Source organism: Hydractinia symbiolongicarpus, chromosome 14 (genome assembly GCF_029227915.1).
Source record: "Hydractinia symbiolongicarpus strain clone_291-10 chromosome 14, HSymV2.1, whole genome shotgun sequence".
Classification (NCBI taxonomy): domain Eukaryota; kingdom Metazoa; phylum Cnidaria; class Hydrozoa; order Anthoathecata; family Hydractiniidae; genus Hydractinia; species Hydractinia symbiolongicarpus.
The window spans coordinates 15779510-15791425 of record NC_079888.1 but is presented as its reverse complement, the minus strand read 5'-3'; the positions used below and the strand labels follow the sequence as shown (position 1 = coordinate 15791425).

At 34.9% G+C, this 11916-nt stretch overlaps 2 protein-coding genes across 2 annotated transcripts; one reads left to right on the top strand and one right to left on the bottom strand.

Moving 5' to 3' along the window:
* Window positions 1-1247: 1247 nt before the first annotated feature.
* On the bottom strand, window positions 1248-3677 carry LOC130625629 (protein boule-like). The gene is made up of 2 exons (XM_057440727.1): window positions 2752-3677; window positions 1248-1914 (listed from the first exon to the last, which is right to left on the bottom strand). The coding sequence occupies exons 1-2, from the start codon at window positions 3256-3258 to the stop codon at window positions 1471-1473; spliced, it is 951 nt and encodes a 316-aa protein (XP_057296710.1). The 5' UTR covers window positions 3259-3677; the 3' UTR covers window positions 1248-1470.
* Window positions 3678-4915: 1238 nt separating this feature from the next.
* Window positions 4916-11378, top strand: LOC130625628 (ADP-ribosylation factor-like protein 8B-A). Its single transcript, XM_057440726.1, has 7 exons — window positions 4916-5210; window positions 9021-9101; window positions 9331-9404; window positions 9679-9772; window positions 10042-10109; window positions 10199-10269; window positions 10947-11378. The coding sequence occupies exons 1-7, from the start codon at window positions 5088-5090 to the stop codon at window positions 10991-10993; spliced, it is 558 nt and encodes a 185-aa protein (XP_057296709.1). The 5' UTR covers window positions 4916-5087; the 3' UTR covers window positions 10994-11378.
* Window positions 11379-11916: the final 538 nt, after the last annotated feature.

Here is an 11916-nt window from a genome sequence, read left to right as displayed (position 1 = left end):
GACTGCATAATAGAGACAATAAAGACAATACGTTTCTACCCGTTATATTTTCTTTATTTCGATATATATATGATGGATTTATTTTGCAATGCTGAACGACTTCAAGGTGCAAATTCCCTTAACACCTTCAGATCAGTTCAATCACACTGATTCCAATTGTTTTAAAGTTATTTTGCGTTCTTAGTGAAAAGGTCTCGTAATGTCAACTTACAATCAATTTAGCAGCCTTGTTTTTTGAATTCCCCCTTGTGCAATTGTGCGTATGCGTTCACTTTTTATAAATTTATACCACACTACAAAAAAATCGATTCTACGAGTTAAGGCTACTGATACACGATTTCTTTTTCTTTCATAAGAACATGCTTTATAAGAATATTAGTTCGGATGACAGGTGAAACAGAAAAATGGAAAAGAAAAATAAGAAAATTATACTTATGTATCACTTTAAATAATAGTTAAATATAAATATATAGATAAGATATAAATAGAAAAGTCGTAACTTAATAAAAAGCACTATAAATATATATAAATATATATAATAAATTATATATACGATTTCTTCTTTCAAAGAACACGCGTCTAAAAAACGCTTAAAAATTGTGTTCAAAATTTTCTGTTAAAAATAGACTGGTTACAAGTCACGTGACTGAAAGTTGTCTCGTCAATAAAAGCTGTCACGTGATCCAACCAATATGTTGCCATTACACCACGTGAATATGTTTTGGCATTTCGTTTATAACAACTGTTTTCATTTTACTTGAGTCGAAGTAAACGATATTGGGATGGTGAACACTCTAAAAAAAAGGCCATTGTGATCTAGCAAAATCGTCTCCAGTGCCTTTTAAAAAACCGACTGCGAGAGAAAGACGCTGGCTTGTGTTCTTTTAAAAGCCTATCCCAACAATGGCGAGTGGCGCTGGTAAGTATTGGCTAGTTATGCCCCTTGTTATTGCATTATGAGTTTATGAAATTATATTTAAAAAAAAATGAGTTTCTATCAATGTTTACGGTGTTTGATATAAAAAAAAGAAATTTATTTGTATCCAACGGCAAAAATATTTACGACTTTTTCAACTTTTTTGTTGACTAATATCAGAAAAAAATTGTTTTTTTAAATTTTGATATAGTTTATTTTTTGAAAATTGTCCTTATGTAATTTTTTCCTTTTGGTAAAGTTTAAAGCCTAAGGGTATGCGTTCAAACATCAGGTAAATAATAACTGAGATATGATTTACCATCCCCTTAAACTACCCTGACCTACCTCGGCTGGGATGACAGACTCTTCTGTTGAAATGAAACTACCGTCATAATGTACTGGGACGCAGTGGACCGGAGATGTACAAGCCATGGCTGTTTGTAGTTCCATTTTGTCCGCAGAACTTTTCTGCAATTTGAAGTATTGTTCGTTTGCTGGTGTTAACGTATTCACATCTAAAAGTGAAATAGAAAATCTAGTTACGGGTTCATTTCTTAGCCATGACTTGTGTAGTTTTGAAGGAAGCTTGTGTAACGCATTTTTGACAGGACTAACCAGAAAAACAAAAACAAAAGTGAAGAATCCTCAAATCTAAAACATGTGCAGTTAAACAAACTTAGTTTAATTTGACTTTTAGGGACAAGTGTCTTTTTGGCTACAGGGTTGATAAGCTGGAAAATACACGTACTAATGGGATAGGTTGTGAATGTTACAGGAGTTGCAGTTGAGTTTGCATGGTTATACACTGTGTGCGATTCATGGGTGATAAGTGGAGCATTTTGTGGTGGCGGTGGAAGTGGTTGCTGCGGCGGTTGCGGTGGTGGATTAGTTACTGGTTGTGCTTGCATTTGCACTTGCATCTGTGGCACTACAGGCCATGTTGGAGATGTGGGTGCAGAGTCGGGGTAACAATTGGGACTGTATGACGGTGCATAAGGCTGAAACGAAAAAATAAATCAACATCAACATTTACAAAAACTTTCATTATCCTGGAGTCAAGATGTTCACAATAGCCTTAGCTCAAATAGATTAATATCGAAAATTTTCCTTTAAATATTTATAGAACTGACTCATGAGAATTGTTCATGACAGAGACAGTTCCAGATAGGGAGAGCCTATTGTATTTTAGGAATTGTAGATGCGTATAATACTACGCTACACGCTCTTTCTTTCTATTTTTTCATAAGTTTTTAAATAGGAGCCAACTAAGAACAACTCGCGTCCAAGTTTGTACTTTGAAGATGATTAAAAAAATAGACAAAGTAAAAAAATATAAAAAAAATCCCAGAGCAAGTCTGAAAATATTGTTCCGATTTGAATGTTGTTATAATAAAGTTTGAACAAACTGAACCTCGAAATGCTTCAAAAATATAAGAACAGTCAAACTTCAGTTTCACGGCTGTCATGAAAAAAGCGTATATATTTGTTTTGAATACAACGTTTTTTATTATCAACTTTATAAGAATTTATCTACCCACGGAAAAAAACATTTAGACTTAAAAACACGGTGTTTACTAAAATCTCAAGGGAGAACCCCGAAAGCATTGAAAAAGAAAATTAATTTCCGTACTCTTATTGGTCGGTTTGATCTATTTTTGGCGGCTTAAATTGTTACTAGCCAATCAGAATTTCACAGGGTAAAAACAACAGTTCAAACAAGCAATCTTGAATTCTGTTACGTCTATCAATTTTTTTTTAATTATTTTTATGCCTATATTTGTAATATTTTTGACAGATAATTAGATTTTTTGATAAAGTCATTAAAACGAACAAACCTCAAACTGGTAATGAGTTGGTGGAAATGAAGGAACCACTGGCATTGTTTGAAAATACCAAACACCATCTGGAGAAATGTAACAAGGAACGTGATGCTGGGGAATCTGCCATCCGTATTGATCTGAACGAAATCTAATACCCAAAACAGGCTTCTTTTTTCGAAGTTTGGCAGGTCCCAGCACTAAATCGCGGTCTCTGTACATCACATTACCCATAGCTTTCACTTTTTCTGCAATTTCTTGACTATCAAATGTCACAAATCCATAGCCTTTACTGATACCTGTATTATCGCGCACAATTTTCGCATCGTGAACTAATCCATATATTTCAAAAAAGCTTTTCAATTCTTCTTCAGAGCAGTCTTTTGCAAATCCTTTCACAAAAATACGGTTCGGTATTTCAACATCACCGGGACAGCTTCTAAGATGGTGGTCTTGAGATATTTGTTTCTGTCTTTCTTCTTCATTTTCGTACGTCTTTACATTCTCCTCTTTGTTTGGCTCCATTTTGTGAATTAATTTGCCACGTCCGAGTTACCAAAAATTTGGTAAAGGATAACATTGTTTTAAATCGATCACATTTTCGAATGTTCGATGATTCGATTTTCGAATTTGTGTCCAACTGCTCGTGTTACACACACGGCACCTCGTTACCGCCTCTCTCCAGCATGTGGATGACGTGCTTTTTGACAGTTTTATCATGGTCTGAGCACATTCAAAAATTTGTCGTGGTTGAGTTAAAGCCAAGATCTTTTATTGGCAGACAACCATGTTCGATACTCCTTCCATCATACTGACTTTATTTTGTTCTGGCCAATTCGTCGTTTATTATCTCTCTCGCTAACTGAAAAATCTTTTTTCTTGTTACTTTTCTTATTTCTTGCTTTTGATTTCACTATTAGTTTTCTTTGACATCCATCCTTTCAAGAATTGAGTTTTGTAGAATCCAGGTCAGATACTTTGACATGCATTAAAATTTGTATAAGAGAGGGGCATGGTCTAAGCCTGACTCTATTAATCAAATGGTAACCCGGAACATCAGGGGTCAAAAACAACTCATATTCTGATAGAAACATTTCTGTGTAAGGCAGGCACGTATTTTTTATGAATCACGATGGAAAATTTAGTTTTGATAAATTTATGCTGCGCACTCGGCCAACGCTGACGCAAGAAACTTTAATAACACCGTACTTTGTTCTGAAACAATTGAAACGCAATCTGAAGAAGCTTAATCAACGTCATCACGACTTCGCATCCTTTCTTTAATGGCAATTTATAACACGGTAAGACGACTCATTCTACAATAAAGAAAACTTTTATACGAATTTGATTGATTTCAAAAAAAAATTCGTAGAGCATATACGATTATTTATATACGAATTGATTCAAATTTTGTAGATGACCCCATGTTGTAAAAGTTATTTTAGGACAATGAATATCATGCATTGCAACTGCATATTTAACAGGTCAATTTATAAACTGATAGACGGCCGGTTACCAACAACAATAGATAAAAAAGCATGTGATATTATTTTTCCAACATCTATATCTGCTTCATAAACTGTTAAATGGGTATCGATGTCCTTAACTTTCGCGATATCTATCTTTCACGACGATCTTGATCCACGAATACACAGAGAGAGCATGATCTGAGTAACGTAAAAGTCAACTCAAAACGACTATTCTACTAATTGGAGGATTCGCTGGTCGTACAAAAAACCCTTTTTCTCGTTTCTATTGCGTTTGCGATGTGATAAAAGACTCTGGTTCAAGTCGCATTTAGTCAATGGGTTGAAAATCTTAACGTTGCAATGGACTATTGGTCCTTTTACCCAGAATTTCTTTTGATGTTGGGATGTTCCTTTCGCACATTTTTATGCGGAGTATAAGTTTGCGAACGTTAGGGATTCTCAACTCTTATAATATTGATTATCTTTAGAATACCTAAAAGATTTATCCGTTGGATTTCTTAGAATCATTTTAGTTGCTGTAATAGAAATGTGCGTCATTTTCAGAAGATAGAAGCAGCGTAATTTCGGTTTCGGCGTCTTTTTTGGACCAACATTGTATGGGGTTCTGGTCAATGACTTTCCGTATTATAAATTCGAAAACAAATGCGTGGCCGTGCCCTCCCGGTTCAAATCTTTAAACACATTTTAAGTTTTAAACCTTGAAGGTTTGCGCACAGAAACCATCAGTCTCGAGACAAGAAAAAGGTGAAATTTGCAGGCACCAAACCAAGGAGCACAACAAAGAAAGGAAACTACCCAGTTCAGATATAGTAAAGGAGCTTTAGTGCTCACAAATATTTGAAATTTTTTATAATCGTATTTACCATGGCTTCAGTCTTCCAAAGGTTCATAGACTGGATTAAAAGTTTATTTTGGAAAGAGGAGATGGAATTGACCTTGGTTGGGTTACAATATTCGGGAAAAACCACTTTTGTCAATGTTATTGCGGTAAGTACTGGTAAAAAGGTACATAGAGCAATGAGAGAGAGAGATGTGCATATTTTACATGGCTTGACTCACAAATATCAAGGGATATACCCTGTATATTTTTTCCATGCGGAACCATGATGGCTTAGATAGAGAGTCCTAGAGTATTTAATGCTCATTTTGAGCTATGCAGACCCAATTAGGGCCCGCACTCTACTAGACAACTCCCGGGAATATCTAATGGCCCACACAGTGTGCCATCTTCTCAATTTACCTCACATGGCTTGGGTTAACCCGGGGCTATGGTAATATTTATTTGCCCATGTTGAATAGATAGATAGATAGATAGATGTGCATATTTTACATGGCTAGCCTCACAAATATCGAGGGATATACCCTGTCTATTATTTCCAGGAGGGGCCATGGCTTAGATGGAGAGTCCTAGAGTATTTAATGCTCATTTCGAGCGACGCAGACCCGATTAGGGCCCGCGCTCTACTAGACAACTCCCGGCAACATCCAACGGCCCACACAGTGTGCCATCTTCCCAATTTCCCTCACATGGCTTGGGTTAACCCGGGGCTATGGTAACATTCACTCGCCCATGTTGAATCGCCGTCAAGAGGAATCGAACCCCGGTCTCCCGCACAGAGTACGAGAGCTATAACCACTAATCTACGGCGCCAATCGCCGTTGAATCGCCGTCAAGAGGAATCACAAGGGTGCATATGCTGTAAAAAGTACGGGCGTTTGCATGCGAGTTCGGCATTTTCAAAAAAATTCTGGTATTTGCCCCAAAAAACCCCCAATAGTGCAAAAAAATGCCTGAAAAAAAAAAGATTCATCACAAATGACTTAAGAATTATTAAAAAAAGAATTAAAATTAAAAAAAACTAACTATATGTGTGGTAGCGAAGTTCTTAAAAGAACTGTTTTTTATGATTTTTGATAAGATTCATTTGATAAATGACTTATATATAAACTTTATTAACTCCTTTCTCTTCAAACGCATTCTTCCAACTTTCATCTGTCATGTTTTTACAAGGTGTTGTATTACCAGAATGTTCCGGGCCAGTTCGGAAAAATGCGGGTGGTTCCGCAGGCAATCGTCAAATTAATTCAAAAATTTGCTTGTATATATGATATATGTGCTTTCACATTGCTTTGATATATGTGCTTTCACATGCAAACTTTCTCTTTACAACTAAATTTAAAAATATTGTTTGATAATTTACGCCCATGGTGGAAATGGCTAACACATGCTTTACAACACCTTTATGTTGTAGCATGTTCCTGTGCATGTGCAAGAATATAATAATATCATGAATCAATTCAGTTCAGCTTTTACTTATTAATAGACACAATAAATGGCAAAGTTGCTGCTAAGAGTCCTTAAAATAATGGTGAAGTCCACCAAGCAAACTGTATATATACCTAATTTTGTTTCCAAGAATCTTGGTATATTCTAACATTGGGTCCCAACCCCTACCGCCCTGTATCTCCTCAACAAGGCTATACGCCAAATCCTCTTTCAACATTTATAGCGTGTGCTCTTTGAGAATATCAGACTGGGATTTTAGGTTAAAAACAACAGGTCTTTTGTTTAGAACAATAGAAAAATAAGAATAACATGGTCCACTACATATAAATATTTTGGAGAGTTATTATACTTAAAACACTTAATCTTAATTTAATGGCCATACCAGTATGTTTTTTATTTAAAAACTTAAGTTATCAATATTTAGCTCAATATCAATATTTTGAACCAAAATTGGGTCTGGGAATTTTTTTGGGTTGATAAAAGAGAAGTGTTTTACACTACAAAAATAAACACACACACTGCTGCTGGTCAAAAAAATTATATAATGAAACAAAAACATCACACTTGAACATCATCATCATCATCATTCTCAGCTTAAAGTCCGTTTTCCATGCTAGCATGGGTTGGACGGGGTATATTAATGACCCTCTTCCAATCTGATCTAGACTGTGTTAGATCTAAACTCAACTTCCTCTCTATCAAGTCTGTCCTTATAACCTCCTGCCAAGTCTTTCTCGGTCTGCCTCTGGGCTTTGCCCCAGGAACTATCAAGTCTCTACACTTTCTTACCCAATTATCCTCCTGCATTCTTTCCAAGTGCCCCAGCCAATTCAATCTTCTTATCTGGATAACATCTTTAATTCTATGGAGACTTAGTCTGCTTCTTAGCTCATCCGAACTCTTTCTGTCTCTCAGACTGGCATTACACATCCACCTAACTATTCTCATATCATTCCAAGGAACCTAAGTATTTATTCACGAAGATAACTTTTCATTTTTCACACGAAACTTGAATTTTATAGCGAAAAACATACTGGTTCATAAAAAAGTAGTCCAAAAATAGAAATTTTCTGGCTTAAGCTAAACTTTTCTTTCCCAAAACTTACAGAGAGTTTTCGAAACTTGATTCGACACAAAATTCTTAGAAGGTGATCATGAATATCCTGCAAAACAAAGGCATTAAAGTGGTCCATCTTTCAACTACTACATTGCTGGATAAGCTAATGTCTGATCAAGAAATGAATGCCAAGATTGATGACATTGATTTCAATCTAATTTCAAGTGTTCCTTTAATTCTTTCTTTGGAATCAAAAACATTTTCATAAAGGTTTTTAATATCCCTTTAACCATTTTTAGCATTCTTGCCCATACAAACCTGGATGGTTTTTACCCTGAAAAATTCAAAGATTGTTGGGACAAATGTGTGCTTTGTCAGTCCAATGTAAATCACTATTGCAACAAAGTTAATTCTAATCACAAAACATCTGCTTACATTATTGGTCAAGTTTTGTGCAGGAACACTTGTGACATAGACCCATTCCATAAATAGATAGATGTGCATATTTTACATTGCTAGCCTCACAAATATTGAGGAATATACCCTGTATATTATTTCCAGGAGGGGCCATGGCTTAGATGGAGAGTCCTAGAGTATTTAATGCTCATTTTGAGCTATGCAGACCCAATTAGGGCCCACGCTCTACTGGACAACTCCCGGCAACATCCATCGGCCCACACAGTGTGCCATCCCCCCAATTTCCCTCACATAACTTGGGTTAACCCGGGGCTATGGTAACGTTCACTCACTCATGTACAATCGCCATCAAGAGGAATTGAACACCCGGTCTCCTGCACAGAGTATGAGAGATATAACCACTAATCTACGGCACCATGTCCATATTCCTAATAAACACTTCTGCTAATAGAAATAACACGTTTTGATAGAGCGTTTGCTTCCAGTGCAGAAGGTCTTTGGTTCCTACCCTGGCCGAGTCATGCTAGAAACCATAAAAGTGTAAATTGATCCTTTCTGCTCAACATTCAGTATGAAAATAGAATTGATATCTAATTAAGCGGTTGTTGCTCTTCTGTAGCTCAAATGGGAGCTTTAAATGCACTAGGAACCCCTTCCCAAAAAACCCATTGATAACAGTTCTATTAGGAACTGAAGAGGCTATCCTGGGTAAATAATAGTAATAATAATAATAATAATAATAATAATAATAATAATAATAATAATAATAATAATAATAATAATTTTAATAATTATTTTTGATAGAAGAAATTTTTTTGTCTGTAGTATCCTGTAGAGTTTAAAATCCAACATAAGCATATCTATATGTTTAAAAGGGAGTGTGTTTTTATGTGATGAAACAAAACTTCAATACAGCCTTCAATGCTTAAGGGGAAAAGATACACCTACAAAACTGCCTCAGTAAGATTTCACACTACCAATTTCTGTCAGAGAATAAAAACAAAGCCAGTTGACCTATTTTGTTCTTTCTTTTTAGTCTGGTCAGTTCTGCGAAGACATGATCCCTACAGTTGGTTTCAACATGAGAAAGGTTACGAAAGGAAACGTTACTATTAAGGTAGGTTCTTGCAAAATTGCCTGTGATACGTTATCAGTTTATTTTTGTTTTTTTTTGCGTAATATAAAGATACCTAAGTATTCTTCTTATGTTGTCTCGCGATTTAATTGAGAAGAATCAATTCTTTTTGCAAAAATTGATCACGCTCATCGATTTCTTAAAACTTAATGTTCGTAGACTAAAATATATTTTGAACATTCTAGTCATGTTTCTGTTGTTGTTGTTATAGTTATGGGATATCGGAGGACAACCACGATTTCGAAGTATGTGGGAGAGATATTGCAGAGGTGTTAATTGCATTGTGTAAGAATATTTCCCACGATACTACGTTGTATTTGCGTGATTTAAAGACTTTCCTAAGCACAGATTTAAGACTGTGGAAAAGTCCAGGGTTTTGCTGAATGTGATTTTGTTGTTTTTTACACATTTTAATGCTTAGTATGGTTCGCTATTGGAAATAAACTTTTGTTCTTATCCAGAATAACATGCTTTTTGCTATGTTCGACAAAATATGGTGTATTTTTTTAAAAGGACTGTATTATTCTTTTAAAATGGAATTGTTTTTTGCCACTTTCAGGTACATGGTTGACGCAGCTGATCACGAAAAATTGGACGCTGCTAAAAATGAATTACAAAGTTTACTTGAGAAACCACAGCTGTCTGGAATACCGGTAAATGTTCTAGCTTTGTCGTTTGCCATAAATGTTTACAAAATCCGTCATGCTTAAACTTTTTCATGAACTTTAAAGTACTCCTAAAAATCTTCCGTTCGAACGCTATTTGCAACCCCGAGAGTACAAAACCATAACATTTTCTTTATACATTCCAGAAAATGGCAATTTGAGTATACGTAATTTGAGCATCACTTTTCTTATGACGATGTTTCGGTAAAGATACGTAAAATTACTTCACCTTGTAGCTTCTTTCATATATGCTGTAGGTACTTGTTTTGGGCAATAAGCGTGATCTACCCAACGCGTACACGGAGAAAGAACTTATCGAAAAACTGTAAGTGACATTAGATGCGAGTTAGGTGAATCATTTCTATACAAGACTATCTACATGTGTGCACGAGTGGTTTCTTTTTTCTTCTTCAGAAATCTTGGTGGTGTACAAGATCGCGAAATTTGTTGTTATTCAATATCTTGCAAGGAGAAGGATAATATTGGTATGAATTTATATGTTTTCTAAGTTAATTTTTTTAAAAGTTTTTTAAAAATAAAATACACATTTGGCATCTTTTAAGAAGTTGCTAGTAAATTCACGGGGCTGTCTTTCTTTGAATTACACCCGATTTCGTGTGCCCGGACAGACAAAATACGGCTGTTATTATAGAGATGTGCTTGAAATGGTGTAACAGCTATGTTAAAACTCAACAACGTGTTGTATAGACTTCGTCCAGGTCAACAACTTTGCTCCAAACTTGAAAGTTTAAACTCTCTTTAGAACGCCCATTTTTATATTGTGGGATTCTGTTTTTAATCATCTTAGAAGCAAACTGATTTTTGGATTGTGTGATTTTCTGCTGTCCTTGCCTAAGACCTAATTGTTGTGTGTTTTCTACACGCAAGTTTAAAATGACCACGCGTTGTCAGACAAACTCCATTTCTGATGTTTAACAGGCTGTAATCCAGCGTTGTCAAATTTCCCAATTTATTAGAAGAGATGATGATATTTATTCTAAAAAATAGGGACTTATACCTGCCCATTTTATGCAAGTTACGAAGAAATAAGATTTTCATAATACCAAAGACCACCTTGATGAATTCCCATTTGGGATTTAGCGGCCTTTATTTTACATTCCTAGATTGCACCCTGTTTAAGCTCCCCTTATTTTATTTTTAGATATTACTTTACAATGGCTTATCCAGCATTCCAAATCGAAAAGCTGAACAATTTCCGTGTTATACTCACACCAAAATTAGATACTTCTTTGCATAGAGAAAATTCAGCTATTTTGTATACAAATTTTGTTATTTTTTTTTTTTTTTTGTTAAAATATCTGCGTTGTTGTACACATTCGTCTTATGCAATTTTTATACATAATTTGAAATGTTGTTTTTCGTGTTTTGTTTCTCAACTCGTTTGACCATGAATGCCTTACAGCCAATCGAAATATGTAGATGTTATTATAACTTTTATACCAAGACTTTTACGAGTTTGTTTCCAGTAAAAACACAAGCGAGAGCCTGGCTAGCGAATTATGTATGAAATATATAGAATGTATTGTAGCTACACTTCTTAAATTTATGAAATAAATTAACTTGAGTGTTTTAATTTAACTTCTGTTGTTAGACACATATATTTCTGCGCATGTTTAAATTCTGCGTGTAAATATTTTTGGTTAGAATGGGCAGCTTTATAAATTTCTAAGAACTGTCATATTTGGAAAAAGTCCGACAAAATACAAAATTACCCACAACCCTTTTTTATTAAATTTGTACGTACTGGGTTTTTGTCCCTCCTGAAGTTTACAAAATGGATATCTGATTATTATTTTTTTTATTTCTCATCAAGATTTCAATTATTATCTCTGTCGTGTTGATTTCGAATATGTTGCACGTGTTTATAAAAACAGATAAAAATTTAACTGCCTGAATGTGTCGACGAAGTTTGTTGTGTGTTTACAGTTGGCAGCTACTTTTATAGTGTAATTGCGCTTTCTCAAAACTCCCCAATTCTCCTCAATATTGGAAATTCTTCTTAATTCTCTTAAAGTCTCTCAAAACTCCTCTAAAAGTGGATTTTTTAACAACTTTCTCAAATCTCAATTTTCCTTTTACAAAACTATATGGTTTGCGACATGTAAAATGTT